This window comes from Aplidium turbinatum, chromosome 4 (genome assembly GCF_918807975.1).
Source record: "Aplidium turbinatum chromosome 4, kaAplTurb1.1, whole genome shotgun sequence".
NCBI lineage: Eukaryota > Metazoa > Chordata > Ascidiacea > Aplousobranchia > Polyclinidae > Aplidium > Aplidium turbinatum.
The window spans coordinates 13,533,275-13,553,859 of NC_137475.1; the positions used below are offsets into that span (position 1 = coordinate 13,533,275).

At 37.5% G+C, this 20,585-nt stretch overlaps 1 protein-coding gene across 4 annotated transcripts in view; it reads left to right on the forward strand.

Annotated features, from left to right (window-relative positions):
• The window catches only part of LOC145769694 (dynein axonemal heavy chain 7-like), a 56,630-nt gene that overhangs the window by 21,398 nt on the left and 14,647 nt on the right, over window positions 1–20,585 (forward strand). For 3 of the 4 annotated variants that reach the window (XM_082581370.1, XM_082581371.1, XM_082581373.1), the window contains exons 31-56: window positions 288–432; window positions 1,142–1,342; window positions 1,743–1,778; window positions 4,169–4,315; window positions 5,020–5,169; window positions 5,590–5,772; window positions 6,666–6,845; window positions 7,404–7,535; window positions 8,351–8,583; window positions 9,104–9,290; window positions 9,777–9,932; window positions 10,135–10,232; window positions 10,833–11,030; window positions 11,370–11,589; window positions 12,062–12,205; window positions 12,424–12,593; window positions 13,486–13,627; window positions 13,878–14,045; window positions 14,762–14,888; window positions 15,502–15,620; window positions 15,783–15,893; window positions 16,113–16,298; window positions 16,614–16,736; window positions 19,565–19,823; window positions 20,115–20,235; window positions 20,331–20,478. In XM_082581370.1, the coding sequence (XP_082437496.1) occupies window positions 288–432; window positions 1,142–1,342; window positions 1,743–1,778; window positions 4,169–4,315; window positions 5,020–5,169; window positions 5,590–5,772; window positions 6,666–6,845; window positions 7,404–7,535; window positions 8,351–8,583; window positions 9,104–9,290; window positions 9,777–9,932; window positions 10,135–10,232; window positions 10,833–11,030; window positions 11,370–11,589; window positions 12,062–12,205; window positions 12,424–12,593; window positions 13,486–13,627; window positions 13,878–14,045; window positions 14,762–14,888; window positions 15,502–15,620; window positions 15,783–15,893; window positions 16,113–16,298; window positions 16,614–16,736; window positions 19,565–19,823; window positions 20,115–20,235; window positions 20,331–20,478 (4,084 nt within the window). The remainder of the gene's footprint in view (window positions 1–287; window positions 433–1,141; window positions 1,343–1,742; window positions 1,779–4,168; window positions 4,316–5,019; window positions 5,170–5,589; window positions 5,773–6,665; window positions 6,846–7,403; window positions 7,536–8,350; window positions 8,584–9,103; window positions 9,291–9,776; window positions 9,933–10,134; window positions 10,233–10,832; window positions 11,031–11,369; window positions 11,590–12,061; window positions 12,206–12,423; window positions 12,594–13,485; window positions 13,628–13,877; window positions 14,046–14,761; window positions 14,889–15,501; window positions 15,621–15,782; window positions 15,894–16,112; window positions 16,299–16,613; window positions 16,737–19,564; window positions 19,824–20,114; window positions 20,236–20,330; window positions 20,479–20,585) is intronic. The other variant, XM_082581372.1, reaches the window with a different exon arrangement.

Below are 20,585 nucleotides of genomic sequence, written 5' to 3' on the forward strand. Positions count from 1 at the left end.
CTGAGAGATTTCTAGCTGTCGCTCTCTCAACCCACGCATGTTTTCAAGAATCAGCTTTGTTCTTTTTTTCTCTTATTACTCGGGATCGGGCTAAAAAAATAGGCTGGCACGCAGTAAACCTTTGTTGAGGGAATTCTGGGAGTCGCTCTTACTGTCAACGATATTGATGACGTTGTTAGAGCAGTGTTAATACTCCTACTTCTTTTGAATGCCTGTAGAAAGATTTTTTTCAGTGAAACACCACAATACATATTTTAGCATGACTAAAACCAATTCATATTTGGCAGTTGTGGTTTCGTGAATGCGCGTCCGTTGTCAGTGAAGATTGTAGCAACCTACCGGTTGTGTTCTGAACAATTATCTTCTCAGCATCACTACGACTACGGAATGAGAGCTGTCAAGTCAGTACTCACAGCTGCTGCAAACCTGAAGGTATATATTTGTTGGTAGAGTTTATGCTTACGGTACATAGACTGGAACATTTGTTGAGAAAAGTGGCTTCAGCTCGGAATGGATTGAAACTTGGGAACTATGTCTGTCAGTCTACGAAGGTTGAGATATAAAAACGTCCTGCTTCATGAATAGCCTCATTATTTTTTCTCCTTAAAAGGTTAGATAACAATGATAGAAAATCAGTCGGTTATTTTAACACTTGCTATAAAAATCAAGTTATATTGAATACATTTTCAACATTTTTTCCAAAAGTATTTTCACTGGTTATATTTACAACATCGTCAGAAAGCTCGAAACTGATCAAAGCAGTCTTGTGAACCTTGACAGAAAAAATCAGACAGATCACTTTCACTGTTAAACAAGAATTAGATGATTGATCTGTTATAAGAACATACCAATCAAAATAAAATCTTTTGAAACGTGTATGTTTATTTACCATCTTACTGTAGAATAAAGTTATTGCAGCAAGTACATGTCACAAGTTAGATACTGCTAAGATTTTTTCTGATGCAACAAAACTATCTGTATTGCGCTTTTTTGATCTACTTAAGCAATTTTACAAAATTCGGTAGGACGCTGTTCATTAACGTCGCATGCAAGACAGTATCCTTTTTTTCTGGATTGATTTTTATTTAAAAAAAAAAATGATAATATTTTCTGCTTCTTTAATTTCATTTTTTCCACGCAGCTGGCCTATCCTGACGAGAACGAGGACATCCTGATGCTGCGATCCATCATTGATGTCAACCTCCCAAAGTTCTTGGCTCACGATTTGCCTCTCTTCAATGGCATCACATCAGATCTTTTCCCAGGGGTTAAGCTTCCCAAACCCGACTACAGCCATCTGCTTGCCGCCATCAAGAATCAATGCGAAAAGATGAACCTACAGGTAATGACCATCATCATTATTACTATTATTAGTTGAACTCGAATGGTCACATGACTTTCACCTTAAGTCTGCATAAAAAGGATGCGGATGAAATATTCAGGTATTTGTGTAAAGTTACTGTGGCACGGAACTATGATAGTTTATGTTAGTACAGCTATTAAAGCTTATATTTTCATTTGACAATGTAAACATGAATGACTAATTATGCAAGGGTATACAACTATACACTATACGATGTTTAACCTTGACAACAGATTATAAATTAAAGTTGATGACCTATTATTGTTTAGCATTTTTAAATAAGATAGTTTAAATACTCAACAACATTCTTGTGAGCTCGTATTTTTCGATTATATCTTTGGTGATCGTGTTCACTATATTCACCGAATATTCGCTCTAGTTTCTCTCCGAAGAGGGCCCAGGAGTAACCAAGCAGGTAACACGTTGGAGTTGAAGTTTATTTGTGTTTTTTTTTTGCTGTGCGAAGTGTATTTAGCGCAACTCACATTCTAATGTAGACTAAGCGAGCTTCAATAATTATTGTTCAATTTAACAAAACCACGTTTTTTCACTGATCCTGTCATGTTTTTACGTCTGCCTGCTTCCCTCCATTGTACTTCTTCAATTTGTGTTTGTGTCGGTTATTGTGAAAACGTAGTGTCATGAGGACTGGTTGCTTGTTGCCATTGCGTGTGTTTGGTGGTATGCTAACATTGTCCAGCTTGGAGTCTTGATAAGGTAACAGGGATTTCAATGATAATCTGGAGTCGCCCCTTTCCGGGATGACCGTAATTTGTTGCTAAACTCTTTCAAAATCGATCCAATTACGTCAAATCAACGTCACACAACAATGAACAGTTGAAATATACCGTGGAAGAAAGACTTTTGAAAAACATTTTAAAAAACACAACCTTTTATATATTTTTTTCTTCATTCCAATCATTCTGTTATTAAGTTGATTTTTTTCTCGCTTAAACATTCGTCAGCAAACAACAGTTTTTGTGACTTTTTGCTCTATTTTATAAAATTTTGAGGTCCTGTTCATTTCGGTTGATCCTGAAATTTTAAGAGAGTGAAACTCCCGTCACTCTCGTGATTGAATTTATTTGTACGTTATTAATTTCCAGTGGAAGCCAGGCACATGCAATCCAGACACTCCCTTCATAATGGCCGGTGCTGGTTTTGAGGACCTGGTAACTGCACCCCCACATCATGCTGCATGCGAATGAGAATTTAGTCGTTGATAAGAGCTTAGGATTTGATAGTTGACAGTTTCTACCACTCTTTGCATGCACCCTAATGCAAGCCAATTGAGATCTCGTATTTCTTAATGTTTTCTACAAAATATTTGCTCCCTGAAAAATCTTAGCATGCGATAGTTTTCTTCGGCAACAGGTTATTGTCTACATGTCGTTTTGCCTTGACGTCACTTCAGGTAAGTACTCTTAAATATTGAATCAATGTTACTTCATGTGAAAGCTGCAATCATAGGATTATGAGGTTTTGTGTGTAATTTTTCACATACATCAAGCTTCGCCTTTATCACAAATCCAAAGTTCGTTGCAGCTTCTATGTTTTCGAGTCACAATAAAGACTTTATAAAATGTTGTTTTTATTTTTACTTTGCACTCTACAATAAAACTCTCTCGAATGTGTCCTTATAATAATGCATTGGAATTGTCTTTACTGTAAAGCATTGAGATCGTACATGGGATGGATGGAGTGATATGAAAAAAAGATCATTATTGGGCATTATTAGTGTCGCTGCAGAATTGTAGGTTGACTCAGGATTATCGGTTGCATTTAGACTTAAGTTTGCAAACAACATCGCAAATTTCATAATTTTGATATAGGCTAGCTTGCCTTTGCTAGTTCAATTAATTTAGAAAATCTAATTTTCTGCTATGCCTATATTTGGTGCTAAATTTTTGGTTTCAGGTTTTCATATGTGGTTTTGGGCTTAAAAGATACAACTTTGCTGTACCGTGCATGATACAGTCATCAGCATGCTTGATTCTTTTTGTTTCTTTTTACATTGATTACTTTTATTACAAATTTCTCGTTTTTTTTTTTTTGCTACTTGTTCACATCATCAACCTCAGTCATGTCATTGCCATTGCCATTCATGATCTGATGGCGATTTATTTGCATTTGACATTCTTTCTTGTGGAAAGTTGTGATTACAATGTCATAAAATACCGTACTTTCAATTTTGTATGCTTCATCAAATCATTCGCACTGCTTCACCGAGAAAATCAACTCTTCATCCTTATTCTTTGATTGCAACGTTTGTAGTTGTAGATTGCATAGTGTAGTTACTTGGTTGTTAGATTCTAATCTAACTAAAACTTGCATTAGTTTCTAAGATTCTAACTTAAACTCGCTAGCAAAGTATTATCTAACTTCACCTTTAACCTGGCTAGTTGGCTATTAACTGACCCAACATTTAGCAAGCTAGCAAAAATATTTGATTATTGAGATGTTCTGTTGGGTAACATAATTTTTGAAACCAAAAGTAAAGGAAAACGTAAAGCATCTTGCAAACTTTTGATGCACTCTTTCGTATTACTAGATTTTTGCAAACATTTTGGTTTATTAATTATAGGGTTTATAAATATTGTTCCAAGATATATAGGATGTATACAATTTTAAATACGCCAACTTAATAGACTTTTAATCGAATTTTCGCTCTGATCTTGCTCTGTAAAATTAGTCCATGTTAAATATCTCAGCTAATTTTATCAAACTTTCAGCAAAAACTACCAGATATCAAGACACAACTATATATTAACGTCACATCATGTTATTCTTATCCACCCTCTCCAGATGACCGACTTCTTCACGCAAAAGATTCTGCAGATCTACGAGATGTTGATCGTTCGACACGGATTCATGATTGTGGGTGAACCATTCGGAGGGAAGACATGCGCCTACCGTATCCTAGCCGCTGCATTGACAGAAATACATGAGCAGGTGCTGTAGATAAGTAATCACGGAACGGCCCGTTTCGGTGAGTCCGATTCGGTGAGTCCGATCCCTATTCGGTAATTTTTTCAATTTTTTTTTTAATTATCGGGTACCTTAGCCTAATTATCATTGCCGTTTTAGGGTTAGGGGTTAGGGGATAGGGTTAGGGGTTAGAGGTTAGGAACTCACCGAATCGGACTCACCGAATAGTAGCAGACCTGCTACTATTCGGTGAGTCCGATTCGGTGAGTTCCTAACCTCTAACCTGATCGTCATTGTATGTAGTATAACCGATGCGGCCTTTTGATAAACAAGACGATGAGCTCGTAAAGTTTTCCAGCTGTTGCTATTTCTCACGGTGCTCCAAAGTTATTTTTTATAAGTGCTGCATATGCCACCTGACACTGCTTTGTTAGGAAAACCTTGCTTGTCAGATTGACTTGCGTTGGTCTCTGTGTTAGTTGTTGCATTAATTATCATAGCTTACAGAACTATGCTGTAGAATGGTTGATACCACGTTTTAAAAAGTCTTTGAATTTCATATTCACCACACATTAGTAGAAACTAGGACCAAGGAGTTTATGTGATACGGAGTCTGGGGTTTTTGGGCCAATTCCAACCTTTTTTTACCTTTTTCTATTATGCAACGCATACTTTTACTTACATGTTTCACAAGCCCAATGTAAGCATGCGATTACTGCATCTCTTAGGGCTTAATGGATGAAAACAAAGTCCAGATTACCGTTCTGAACCCGAAAGCTGTGACAATGGGTCAGTTGTACGGTTCCTTTGATCCGATTTCCCATGAATGGTCTGACGGTGTACTGGCCATCAGCTATCGTGCATTTGCATCCTCACAGGTGCGTTGATTCTATAGCATCGTTAACTGACTGTTGTTTGGTTTGGCTTATGATTGATTTCGGACTACTGATTCTTGTATCTTTGTTATCATGTGTTTCGTTTTGTACTCGACTCGTTTCATCAGTATACTAGTTTAATGGAAAGCAGATGTCACTGGATAAGTATTCTCAAGTACTTTTGCATTATGGTTCAAGGACTGTCTAAACAATTCTATGTCTTAATGTGGTCCATGTACATTAAATGCAGTTTCAACTGCACACAGTTTAAGTTTATTACTGATGTTAAGTTAACACAACTTTATACGATTTTGCAGTTTATATACTTGTTTTAAGCATAGCTCATTTTGGTTTTAAATTTGTAGAACTTTGTCTAGAATGTTAAACTAAACTAAATTCGATAACCCATGACTTACTTTACAGACCCCAGATCGAAAATGGTTGATATTTGACGGTCCAGTTGATGCCATATGGATTGAAAACATGAACACCGTACTGGATGACAATAAGAAGCTGTGTTTGATGTCTGGTGAGATCATTCAAATGTCTCCTCCAATGAGTCTCATGTTTGAACCAATGGACTTGGAGGTTGCTTCTCCTGCCACGGTAAGTGTACACATTTTTTATTGTTGTTTATGTGGTTTTGCAAAAACAACAAAAGTATTATCTGGCTCGCACGTTAAAACAGCTACAGGCGTGGAAAAAAGTTAAATCAATTCAACACGATACCGGTATTACCTAAACATTCATTTTTATCATTATCATCAAGCAATTTTGATTACACAAGCCATGAATTAATCCTCATGTTGAGGTGTGTGACATGTTTGTCTATCGAAGACGAAGTCTTCCTCTCCACACCTCACGGTCCGTTGGGTTGGCAGAATCCATGTTCAGGGCTAAAAGGTCACGCTTAAGAAGTTCTTTCTAAGAAATTTTATGTCTATCTTGACCCGCTGTGCTGCAATGTTGACGCATCTGATGTGAGAGATCCAGCTAGTGCTGCGCTCAATGTGCCCTAGCCATCTCATTCTTCCCAATCGGAGGACTTCACCAACGTCTCTTATTTTAAGCTTGAATAAAAAAGTTTCAAACTGGATATTGTCTTCAGGCTTGACCAGGCAGGTCCATCTTACCATCGCTCTGTCATTTCGTTGTAGGCGCTTGATGGTGCTTGCTAGTGTTGCCCGTGTTTCGAAGCCATAGAGCGTGACACTCTTCACGCAGCTGGAGTAAACTTGACCTCTGATTGGAGCAGGAAGTTGCTTGCTTGTAAGGATAGGGAGGAGTTCTGTGAACTTTTTCTGGCTGACTTGCACCGCGTTATGGCTGCAAGTTCATGCCCCCTCCATTTTCTTTGTTTAGATTATTATCTTTCAGAAGCTTGAGTTCCTCACGTTTTCTTAAATTTTAACCACCACGGGGAAGAAAATAGTTTTTTTAACATCACATTGTGAGATTTTTTTGTAAAACTTGTTTTCCAAACTATGCTTCTTTTCCAGGTGTCTCGTTGCGGGATGATCTACATGGAACCTCACATGCTGGGATGGCGTCCTCTGCTTGTGTCATGGTTATCCACCTTGCCTGAGGGAGTGACTGATGAGATCAAAACACTGATTCAAGGATTCTTTGATAGAATGGTCCTCCCTGTGCTGCAATGGCTTCGGAAGGGTGGAGCCAAAGTAAGTGGAGATCGTATGAAATTATAGTTGGTTTTAGTGGGGCAGTTCTACATGTATATTCTTGTTATTTACAAATACAAGCGTGTGGTGTGCATAGGGGAATTTTAAAATAAAACATAAAACATGTTTATTGTTATTATTCATTAATTTAGGCAATTTCATGAATGTTTTCATTAAAAAAGTATTTTTTAATTAATTAAAAGAAGTAGGAGAAGTTGAGATGATTTGCGCGTTACAAAAACATAACAAGCACCGAGTAAAGAAGTGATATTTTGTGCGATAAATGATGAAATAGAAAAAGAAAGATTGATGTTGAGTTACAGAAATGTAGCGAAGGGCACGGAGAGGAGGCATGTGAAAGATAGGGTCGACTGAGCATAAACTAAGTATTACAACCCCAAAGACAGCGTATACTGTGTATAACATTGTAATGAAACGAAAAGAAGAAATAGTTATCAGCCTGTGTATTATTGGGGAGGTGTGTTTTTGGCTGCTTTTTCAAGCTTTTTTCTTTGAAGTAACTTTTAAATGTTGATTTTTGTGATTATTATTTTTCAGGAGTTGTCTCCGACTACCAACACAAATTTAGCAGTGTCTTTGATGCGTTTGATGGAGGCACAAATGGATGAATTTAAAGATGCAGCTAAGATAAAGGCCATGGATTCCAGGGAGGTTGTGGCATGGGTAGAGGTGCGTATCAGCTTGTAGTTTATCCTGTTTGTTGTTGTCTATACTCTATCTCTGACACAACTTCACCTTCGTCTTTATACCACACACTAGCGTTGTCTCTCATGAGTGCAGGAACTCTTTTCCAGCTCAAGTGTCTGTTCAAAGCGTGTAAATTAATTTATTGGTCTAGATCGAGTGCTACAATGTGATATGAGTTCTTATGCGTTGGAAAGAATATTGTAATTTTCTGAATTAAGGCATCTTTTGCATATTAAACATTTTTACTCTTAAAATTATTTTTGTAGAGTGCGTGTTTGTGCGTGGAGCTAAAATTATTTGATTGCTTTGCACAAACTTTTTATTGTCTCGCCTGGATAGTGTAAGTACTAAGAATACGTAGAGAAAGCGTTTTGCGTCGCGTTGTATGAAAATCAGTTCGGTTCATGCGCAAATCAGGATTATGCTGATGAGAGAACTATTGTCTGATATGACGAAATACCATGGCCGCTATAACTGAACGATGGATTGTGTGTTTCATATTGAAGATAGGATCGGACAATTTGATGCCTTACATCTACATTAGAACTACTGTAGACTGTGAAGCCGGTGTCGACAATAGTTGATATTGTACTTCGTAAAACGAAGTTGTCTGTTAACATCCTGTAGATAAACTTGCTTTACAGGAAATACAGTGCGTAGTAGGAAGTGCTTAACAATAGCCTATTCAACGTATTATTTTAAGTATTTTTTTAATTGTACTCAATGTAACCTTAATGATGAAACTCTTGGAGCTATTGGCTAAAACAATTAATAGTAATTACAAATAATATTTTCAGGGCATTTTCCTCTTCTCCTACATATGGTCTGTTGGTGCAACCACTGATGGGGACAGCAGAATTAAATTTGATAAACTCCTCCGAGAGATCATGGATGGTCCGCTGAGTGAGGAAACAAAGAAGGAATTCCACATTATTGATCCCGTTCCTCCTCCAAGTAAATCCTTTTCGGCTCCTATTCCGAGGAACGCTGATGTGTTCAGCTGGAAGTTCGTCAAGGAAGGAATGGGAAGGTCAGTGGGGAATACCTGTTGTTATGGAAACTTTTCATAAAATCATTGATTTGAAATGTTAATTTTATATTCTATAGAGAGGTGAGCAATAGAAATGCTATATCGTAAAATTAACCGTCTATAGCTATCTGCATTCACATCAATCATTTTACTAGCGTAGCCTACGCTATTAGTATTATCTTTCTTCCTTGTTATAGTATTTTACCTCCATTTTTGTAATTTTTTGCACACAATGCCTACCGTCTGCAGCCGTTGAAGCATTCACCATCATCATCATCATCAATCAATTTTGATTATACAGGCCATGAATTAATCCTCTTGTCGAGGGTGTGGCCTGTCTGTCTGTCGAGAAAAAAAAGCAAGTTGTGCAAGCTGCTGTAATCATGTCATAAGTTTGCAGGATTATTGTTTTGTTTTAACATGTGCGTCTGTTTAACTCTATTTCAAGCCGCTGTTTAAATTTACTTATAAGTTTGTGACAATACAACTTTTGATTCAAACAACTTATTGTTTTCTCCAGATGGGAGAAGTGGACTGAGAGCATAAAAGATGTCCCTCCACTGGAAAAGGATGTCACCTTCAACGAGATAATGATTCCCACCCAGGACACTGTAAGATACTCGTACCTCATCAATCTGCTTGTAACACATCAAGTTCCAGTTCTTCTTGTTGGTCCTACCGGTACAGGAAAATCTGTTTACATAAACGTAAGTTTAATTCGATAAGTGTGATGTGCATTTTGGTTGGTTAATTTATCTCTTTTGGCAGTGTTTGTGGTGCTCTTCCGATAAAATAAAGTGTGAAAACAGAAAATATAATAACAGAAATTAAATTTAATGCTTTGTTGCTATGCGCACAATGGCAATGTCAAATGTCGAAGATATGTATTATAATTAATGACAAAACAAAACGGCCTATTTCGAAATAATTTGTACTTTGTTATTTCAAAACTGTACTCAGATTCTGTGTTCATGAGAATGCGTAAATGAAATGATGATCACAATTTTATTCTCTCTTTTTCACTAGCTTTAACAGTAGGTTACCAACGGTAAATGTGTGTTATAGCACTCGCCAAGGTGGATGCATTTCTAGAGTATTTGTTTAAAAGCTAACGTTATTACAGTTGTTCTCACTGACTTCACAAGTTCTTCAAACTACCCCAAGACGCGACTAAGCTTTTAACTTCCTTTCAGAACTTTCTGAATGTACAACTTGACAAAGAAAGCTACAAACCGATGAACATCAACTTCTCAGCACAAACCACAGCAAAGCAGACACAGAACATCATCATGTCGAAATTGGACAAGCGACGAAAGGGAGTTTTCGGGCCCCCGCTTGGAAAGAAAACGGTTAGATAATGTTTGCAAACGTTTCAATTTTTTGTAACTTTGGATATTTCATTTCTAATGTGCATGAGTTGATACATTTGCATTGTCACGCTATTAAATCATTGCATGAATATGAAAAGGTACCTTGACTGTTTGAACTGTTTGGCATTTTTGAACTTTTTTTAGCCGTCGATCATCATCAAGAGAAATGAATCTTTTTCAGGTTGTGTTTGTGGATGATATCAACATGCCCCAGAGGGAAGTGTACGGCGCCCAGCCTCCCATTGAACTGCTCAGACAATGGCTTGATCACTGGAATTGGTGAATACATTGTCTTTTCTATAAATGTTCCCAATGGTTGTCGCATTGCTTTGTTTATGATGAAACGGAAAAAACTGACACTTCTTAAATTGTGTGGTAACTGGTAGTTACTGATAAACTGACGGTAAAGGGAATAACTATCTCAGTCCACCTTTTTTAACACAATGAATAACTCAAGTTTTTGAGCGTCAAAGCACAGAGATCGAACTCCTGTAAAACAGCTACTTTTAAGGACAGCTTTCCATTTAGCGATACCCAGTGGTTCGAATACAGGAGTCCATAGGCGAGAAGTGGAAGTTTCACGTTTTCATCATCGATTACTAGGCCTGTGTTAGTTTTACAGTATCTACAGAAATGCGAGGCTGTCAGGTCTCAGTTTAAAAAAGGTCTCCCGACGTGAAATCAGTGTTAAAAGATCTAGCTGATTTGCTGATGAGTGATTGCCTCTTTATAGTGTCAATAAACCGTTACGATTAGTGTCATAACGTGGTGGGAAACTAAGCTATCGTTCTCAAATTGCTTTCAGAAACTAATCATTTAAAACCCTTTCTTGTAGAATCGGTTTATTCATTTGCAATATTTTTATGTTATTCTTTTCAGGTACGACCTCACCGATTGCACAATGATCAAGCTAGTTGACATTCAACTAATGGCAGCTATGGGACCACCAGGAGGCGGTAGAAATCCCATAACACCCCGATTTCTCCGCCACTTTAACACGATTACAATCAATGCGTTTGGCGACGACGCGATGTCAACCATATTCTCCCGCATTCTCAACTGGCATTTTACCATCAGGTATATATGGTTATGAACCTCACCATCTACTGTATTTAGTAATTTTTGTGACAAAAGTGTACCATAGTTTTTTATAAATCTTCATCTATTTTTGGGACATATAATGAATTATTTAAGTTCTGGGAGAAGGTGTGGAATAAGAAATAGTTTTTAAGCAAGACAACCTAACTCGCATGTTACGAAAATGTTTGCAATAAGTTTCAACTGCGCAAACTTGTGAGTCTGCGTTACAACTTGTGAGTTCTTTGGATAGAAATGATCTTTTGATATTTAGCTTTAAATCTGGTGTGCAAAAATATTCTCTTATTGTCATTGTTGTCAAAACTATTTTTCATGCAGAAACGCATTTGAGAATCAGTTCCTTACGCTTGTCCCTCAACTCATAGCCGCTACCTCGGATGTGTACAAGTCTGCCTCTAAGAATCTTCTGCCCACCCCAGCCAAGTCTCACTATCTTTTCAACTTAAGAGACTTCAGTAGAATCATCGGAGGTGTCTGCCTGTCTGTTCCTCAGTCTGCATTAGACGTTGCTGCAATCAAACGGTTGTGGATTCACGAAGTATGTCATCAATCATGCGGTTGTAAAATTTGAACCATTCTCTAGTATAAAAAGTTACTCGTCTTGATTACATGTCTTTGACAATAACGGTGGTTGTTGTTCTAAAAATTTAAATCTTCTCTGATATAAAAAAGTTACTCGTTTTAATTTCATGCCTTTTAGTGCTTGTTGTTCTGAAGAATAGTATACTTTCAGCACAATGTTTAGTGCTATAGAACGAGAAAAATAAAGTATGCGAAAATCACCGTTTTCGAAATTGGTTACTATCTCTCGTTGAAAACGTTGTCGTTTTACCATCGTCTCAACGACTGTCGACGTTCAAGCGATGTAAAAATACCAACTTTTGTTTGCTTGAATGATGGCTGCAATTGTTTTCATATCTGTGGTGTAAGATAGACTACCTTACCAAATACAATGCTAGTTTTATCAAACCTTAATATTGTTGTATCAGCTTTTTTATATTTACAAAAAGGTCATGCGAGTTTACTATGACCGTCTTGTGGATGATACCGACAAAGCCTGGCTGTTCAACTTTCTCCGAGAAGTAACCAAAAATCACTTGGCCGTGGAGTTTAACGATCTCTTCCAACATCTAGATTTTGATAATGATGGCCAGGTAGTATTTTGTTCTTTGTTTTAGATAAGTATCCCTAAGTCAAAAAGTTGTGCAAAGGATCTATTGCAATGGAGGTTGTAAATATTTTTTTCACAAAGTTGATTTCGATGAACGTCGATGCATGTGTTTCGAATAGCTTTTCGACTTTGCAAAGATTTTTTAGGTTGACTTTGTGCTTTTGCAAGCTCAAGCCAATGCGTTGTTTGTTTTACTTGTAGGTTGAAGAAGACGATTTAAGAAGCTTGATGTTCTGCGACTTCACTCCAAAGAATGAGAACAATCTCTACATGGAGGTGGAGGATGTTGATAAACTGAGGGAAGTTGTGGAAAACCATCTCGATGAATTCAACAATATGAGCAAAAAGCCAATGAACCTTGTCATTTTCAGGTTACTTTGCAAAGAAATTCCATTCATTTGATTGTCTCCATTAGAAGAAAATTCGTGTTTTCTTGACGTTTTTTCATCGCGGCTTAAAATCCTCTGCTGTTTTTATGAAATAACTTTCCCGGCCACTTGTAATCTACCCTTGCTTTTAGTACCCCTTGCAATGCCCTTGCAATCAAAGGCTTTGCTGCCAAAGGTTTGAAAATTGCTGTTGTAACAGATTACAATCCAGTGTACAAGCATGGCTACCTGGAGGTGATGCCTGATTTGTCATATTTTAACTACCGCTATTGATTTTGACTACTGTTTGCCTGAATTTTAGGATTTTTTTTACGTTTTGCTGACTCGTAATGATATATATGCTTTTTGCTGCCTTGGGCAAGCAGTAAAAAAATGAGAAAGAGTAAGTTAAATAACGTTCAATCTGACTGTTGGCAAACGGCTAACAGTCTGGAATCAATTGTCTATTTTTCAAAGCCTCGTTATGCTAAAACCCAATTTGTCAACTGGGAAAGACAGTAAAAAAGACATTGAAGCATTATTTTTGAAAAATTTATTCAGACAGACAGTTACTGAAAGTCGGCAAAACCTGGAAAAGTCTGCAGAATGTAACAAATCAGGCCGCCAATGTAACAAAAGTAGCCACGGTATAAAGAAATAGTAATAGTTAACAATCTACACCGTAAACTAAAGTAAAAACGGTCGGCTTTAAAACAAAGGCCATAGACCGGTTCAAATATTGTGACACTGCAATTTGTTTTCCATATTATTCTTTAACTACATAAAACGACAGTGTATAGGCTAAGTATGATCTAATTATATGGCTTATCGTAAATGTTTAATAATATAATACATATGGTCCAGTTTGTCAGCGTTGAATATCATGTTGTGATAGATTTGCCATCGAGCACGTGTGTCGCATATCTCGGATACTGAAGCAACCACGCAGCCACGCTCTACTTGTGGGCGTCGGTGGATCGGGTCGTCAGTCACTCACCAGGCTCGCCTCTCATATGGCTGATTATGAGCTATTTCAGGTTAGATGAGTTAAGATTTTGATAAGCTATGTTGAAACACACTGAGCTACCTTCCTCATTTCTGTTTATTCTCAAAAGTATATTTCCAAAATTATTGTGAGTTAACCGCTAAATTATCGAACCTCGATGCTTTATGGCAACGAAATCGCAATGTTGTTGTAAATGCGGTGATAATGTTGAAACCAGTAAATGTCCCCAACATCTGGTGGTTTGAAATAGTGTGCAATGCAAATGTTCAACCGGCTTTTAGGTTGAGATCTCAAAGAGTTATACCAGCACCGAATGGAGAGAAGATTTGAAGGTGATATTGCGAAAATCAACTGAAAGTGAACAACACGGAACTTTCCTGTTTACTGACACACAAATTAAACAAGAAAGCTTCTTGGAGGACATCAATAACCTTCTCAACACAGGAGAGGTTGGTCAAAATTCAAACTAGAATGTTTGAATTTGCGTTTGAAAAACGGTTTATTCCCGAACTCTTCAATTTTGAAAAAAAAAATAACGAAACAAAAAATTCTACAATAGAAGCTAAAATTGAATCAACATAGGTATTACGGGATACGAATTAGCACTTGTAAATGTATTACAATTTGTCTAATTAGTTTATGTTGGTAAAACTTCAAGCGATATTTGTAAACAAATAGATCAAGTCTTTTAAGTGATTTTTTCGTTTTACTTGAGCAGATAGTAGCCACCTGTTTAAAGCAGTGTAGGCCTATTGACTGGATTATCTTCTTTTTTTCTCAAGAAGGATATAACTAGTTTTAGAGACACGCAAAGGACTTGTGCTAAGTTAGATTTCATCTTATATGGACGTTTCCTGTTGTGATGTTCATGTTATTGTTATAAGCTTAGAATAATCTTTTAAAACGTTTTAAAGTCTCAAATCTAGGTTAACTAAGGAAGATTCCTCAGTATTTTTATGTAGCCTATCACAAATCCGTAAATTTGCTATTTTTATTCGCATTGTGTGGTAGTTGTTCTTATCAACATGTGTTTAATATCTGATGGCTTTGTGTTGATGTTGTGCGGCGTTATAAGTAGCGTTACATTGAATTGAACATTGTTTTGTGGACAAGAACAGTTGACTTTGGGAATAGCATTCTTTGAGTTATCGTCTTTCGTTTTCAGGTTCCCAATATGTTTGCCACTGATGAAAAGCAAGAAATTATCGAAAAAATGCGACAGCTTGACCGACAAAGAGAAAAATCCAAACAAACCGATGGAACGCCGAACGCCTTGTTCAGTTTTTTCGTTGGTATGATTTCCGTTTCAACAAAGTTCTTGTTCTTTTTGTTTCAGCCAGGCTTCATTGCTTCTTTGGTTTTGCAGCTTGTGAAGATTTAGAATTCAACTCAATGAAGTGGCAATTATCTTCAATTATCTTCTCGAGAAACTAAATTGTTAATGTGTTTATTATGCACGTTCTTTGTGTTATTCGAATGTTGAGGATAGCACTGATGGTGAATATAGCACTTCGCATTAGCCTATAGATACTAACGACCTGTTTTGTAGTGGTTTGCACTATCTTTCGGAACACTTCGAAAGCTTCGTGTTCCGAAAGCTAGTGCAAACCGTTATTACCACAGCGAACTCGCAGCATCAGGCTAAACCAGGTCGTTAATATCTACATTGTGAAGTAAGCAACGATCATGCTGCTCAAAGCGAAACTTAATCTATTCATTCTATTGCATAGCACTGATTATTTCGAGTTATTGCGTTCAATTTGCTGCACTGTGTGAGTACTTAAATCAGCTTAACGTTTTTCATAGTATAAAAAAGTACAAAGCAGAATTTTGTATGACGACTTTGAAACGATGTTACAAAGGTTGTCTTTGCTAGCTGACTCGGACTCTATGTTTTTGCTGCAGATCGTTGTCGGGATCAGCTTCACGTCGTGCTGGCCATGAGCCCGATCGGTGACGCGTTTCGAACGAGATTGCGAAAGTTTCCATCTCTTGTCAACTGTTGTACCATCGACTGGTTTCAGGTTTGTTGAAAGCTCTGGAAAGTTGGCTAGCCAGGTTTATCGCGTGCATTTCTTTGCGTTATATTTTGTAGCCTATATTCAACATCAACTTGTTTAAACACGATTATGATTTCACAAACATATTGCTAAATAACAAAATTGAATTACGACATACCTTTACAGTCATGGCCAGAGGACGCGCTGACAGCTGTGGCATCTCGCTTCCTGGAAGATGTTGAGATGTCTGATGAACACAGAACTGGCTGCATCGAGATGTGCAAAGGTTTCCACACGGTGGGTCATCCCAGTTAAAATCAAAATGTCTTTTGAGTCTCCTTTGAATTTATTTTCATTAGAGTTTTTGCCTTCAACACGTTGATAGATTTTTTAAACCTTCATGTTTATTTTTTGATGCAATGAATGTCCAGAGTATAAACGTCAAGTATAATCTGCATCTTCACAACTAAGTCAGAGAAAATGTGATTTGCTCTCATACTGTTTGTTTTTACGCAGTCGACACGTTTATTGTCCGAACGCTTTTACAACGAGCTTCAACGTCACAACTACGTCACACCAACGTCATACCTTGAGCTCATATCCACGTTCAAAGTTCTTCTCAGTAAAAAACGAACGGAAGTTCACAAACTCAAGCGAAGATATGAAGTTGGTTTAGAAAAACTCAATTCAGCCGCATCTCAGGTGAGACGTTTTCAGGTGTTGTCTTCGAAGGTTGCTTACTGCATTACAATGCTCGCTGTATGCATTAACTTGTGGCTGTTGTTTCTATCACGTGTGTTTTAGCTAGCAAACCTTTACCACATGTTTACCCAATCATATTGGCAAGCCATTTGGCGTAGTTCCAAAATAAAATGTCGTCACTAAACTTTTCATTAATACCTTCCTTTGACTTCATTGAACTCTGAACTTAACAATGAACAATCAACTCTGAACTTTCATTCAACTTTAAACTCAAGCAGTGGTACACAGTGAAGTGATGACATCTACAATGTATAGGTGGCTGACATGCAAAGTGAACTGCGGGAGCTCCAGCCGCAGTTGGTGGTGGCAAGTAAAGAAGTGGATGAGATTATGGTCAATGTAGAAAAAGAAAGCGTGGAAGTAGCCAAAGTTGAAAAGGTGAAAGAGTTGTTCTGCAATGCAGCGATATCTAATTATATTATCTTCTTTTTATGATACTGTAGTATGGTATATTTGAATATTTTGTTAAAGTGCCTCTGACAGGTAAATAAATTCGCCAAATTTACCTAAAATACCAAAAAGATGACACTAACAAACTTCCCTGACCAGCAAATCGTAAAAAATATCAACAGGCTACTAAGTTACACGCTTGCAAACTTTCGTTGACATCGGCGAATCTGGTGCTCATTCAATTGCGAAAATAAAAACGGCAACCTCGCTATGACGTCACAGTAAGCGGGAAGGATACATTCTTTCTCTGTGATGACTTGGTAAAGTATGGTACGGCTACTGCAAAACGTGAATGTGTGGGGCTCTGTTGGTCTAAAGCAGGGGTGGGGAACCGTTTTAGTATTGCGGGCCACATAAAATGAGAAATAACACAGGCGGGCCACTAAAAATTTCGAAATTTTATTTACAGATAAAAAATGCAGCGAAGTAGACGATGATTTATTTCACTTTCACAGCTAGTGGGATGGCTGAAAGTTTTTATTTTTGGTGAGTCGTGTGATGTCTGCTGACACGGAAGATGTTGCAACTCTTAACTGCATCACATTTTTATCAGTCAGTCTGGAGCAAAGCCGACTTTTTGTTAGATTCAATTTGGAAAAAAACTGCTCGCAACGGTAGGTCATAGGTGCTTCCAAACAGAGACACATATTTCAAAGCATGTTTCCGCATGACTGGAAAATCATCAGCATTTATGTAGCGTTGATAAAGGTTGAGCAGTGGAATGTTTTGGTAGCCTACATCGCTTTCAACGTACCGTCACTCTGGAGCTCTACTATTTCATGTTGCAAGTTACTAGGAACACCAGTTGCAACTACATTGAAAGGAGAGGCAAAAATATCTAACTCCATTTCTTTACTCTTTATGTCCAAAAATCTTGCATTAAATGTCTCCATAAGATTGACACATACATGGACATATTTGGCTGTTGCAGAAGGCTTTTGCTCTTGCAAGGTAGGGAAATGTGCGGTGCTATTGTTTTCAAGTTGTACTTTCCACAGATTTAGTTTAGCTTCAAATGATTTCACTTTTGCAAACAAGGATTTCAAAAGCTGACTCGGTCCCTGCAACTTGACGTTGAGCTCGGAGAGGTGCTTGCTAATGTCAACCATAAACGCTAGGTCACACAACCATTGGCTATCAGTGAGTTCAACGACATGGTTTCCCTGATTATTCATGAACTGATCGACTTCGTTTCGCAACAAGTAAAAGCGTGTAAGCATGTCGTTACGACTCAGCCAACGAACTGCACAGTGATAGACAAGGTCGTGGTAATCAGTATTCAGATAATTTCAGTAATTGCTTAAAACAAGCGGCTGTTCAAACCTCTGCTTTTGATGAAATTGATGCATTAAATTATTATTCAATTATTTATATTATTAAATTATTTCTTTGTTGACACATTAAAAAAATTTTGACGCGGGCCACATGGAACAGTCACGCGGGCCGCATTCGGCCCGCGGGCCGCAGGTTCCCCACCCCTGGTCTAAAGCATGTGCAAATTAAGAATTACCGAAATGAAAAAGTGAACTTATTATTACTATCAGGTTTCGATCAAATAGGTTGAGTTTACTTTTATCAAACAGCATCTCAATTCAATTGAAATTGCAGTTTCATAGGGCTACAATTTTCATACTTTTTTATTTGTCCTAATCTGGCTATAGCCATTTGCAGTGTAACAACAGTATCTCACAAACAGTACCTTTAATTTATGGTTGAGGCAATGCCTACAAATTGCTGTTTATGTGACATTGTCAGTGACAAAGACCGTTTGCTTTCTTTACAAGGTGCTGAGAAGAAAATGGTCAAAGTTTTCTTCAAGTGTTCGAAAGTGGGATGGGCCATACAAAACTAGTCGTATATGTTCACTTCACTGAAGATGATTTTGTTAATACCACTCAAGTAAAAATGCCTACAGGCATGTGTTGGAGTGTATACTGCAAGGTGATGCTCTCGGAAGCAACAATCGGATTGTGATGCCGTCATGCAATGTTTGGCGAATCCGAAACAATTTTCCAGATCCAGATGGCCGTTACACAGGATTTCAATTGCCAACTGAAGGCACATTATGAGAGAGAGAGAAAACTTTTATTTATTTTTGAATAGTGATGATGAATTAAATATGAATGATGATTCGTACGAATTCTTCATTTTTCACTTCAAGTATATTTTAGATTTTGTAGGAACGTATCCAGTACAGTTTTATTAAACTGCAAAAAACAATAAATCTTCGAAAAAAGCAACCGTTTGTTCCAACTCAGACCAAACTGTGATCCACCAATTACATCTAAGAAGCGTTTGTTTTATCCGTTGCTAACGACGTCCACTTAGGATGACGTAATACCACCAAAGTCGTCCCAGAGCAGTGAAATATGGAGTTTCGCCTGTGGTGGCGCTGCGGAGCAGTCGTTTGATTAAATTACGCCCTAACCAGTCGAGCTACGAGGTTAAGATTAAAAATTTCTCTAAGTGTAATTCTGCGCTAGGAAATGCTTTAAAAAGTTACTATACTTGGATCCAACCTGTCAGGGGCACTTTAAAATCAAAAATAGTAGTATTCGCTATTTTTGCGGTGTTCTCTTTAAAACGAAACTATTTTTTTAATCTGTGCCGTCTCTGGTTATAACCATCTGTGTTGTTGTATATATTTTTTCTTATCTTCTTTTAATGACTGCAGGAACGCAAGAAAAAATTACAATTAGATGCATATTAAGCAGTCTTATTCCGCATTTGACATCTCTTTGGTTTTATACTTCCAGGTTGTGAAAGCTGACGAAGCTGTTGCCAACGAACAAGCCAAGGTAGCAAAAGGGATCAAAGACGAGTGTGATGCTGATTTGGCCGAAGCCATACCAGTTTTGGAGTCAGCCCTGGTGGCCCTTAACACCCTCACCCCTGCCGATATTACTGTTGTGAAGTCTATGAAAAATCCTCCAGCTCCAGTTAAGTTGACAATGGAGACCATTTGCATTTTGAAGGGAATAAAAGCAGATAGAATACCGGATCCATCCGGTTCTGGTGAGTTTTATGCTTATTGAAAACTGGAGATGAACTACACGTTCTTATTATTAATTTTGCTTCGCTCACATTTTATAACGTTCTTACTTTGCAATTCTGCAATTCAATTCTGCAATCACACTGTTACACGTTAATGTTCGAAAAATGTACAAGTAAAATTAGGTATAATATGATTTCGCTGCTAAATCAAAATCAGTTCGGTTTCTAGGTTGTATTTTCGTTCTGACTCAATAAGGCGTATACAATATACGTTTACCACATTGTGATTGCATTGTTATTTTTTTACATTAGGCAAAAAAATTGAGGACTTTTGGGGTCCTTCAAAGAAAGTTCTTGGAGACATGAAGTTCTTGCAAGGACTCAAGGATTACGACAAAGACAACATTCCACTTGCTTACATGAAGATCATTCGGTAAGAATAGTGAAGACTTTGTTTGTTTCTACTTGGCGTATTGTTTTACCACCAACTTGAGAACTAAAATAATGTTTCGGCATTTTTCCTTACAGACAAAAATACATTCCAAATCCAGAATTTGTTCCTGAAAAGATTCGTAACGCTTCGACGGCTTGCGAAGGTTTGTGCAAATGGGTGAGAGCCATGGATTCCTACGACAGAGTTGCCAAAGTTGTGGCGCCCAAAAAGATCAAACTCAAGGTAAAGATCAAACTCAGACCAAGTGGTTGGAGTATTTGCTTCTGAGTCAATGGTTGTGAGTTCAAAACTCTTGCGAGGTAGGCTGCACAAAAAGAATCACACAGTGC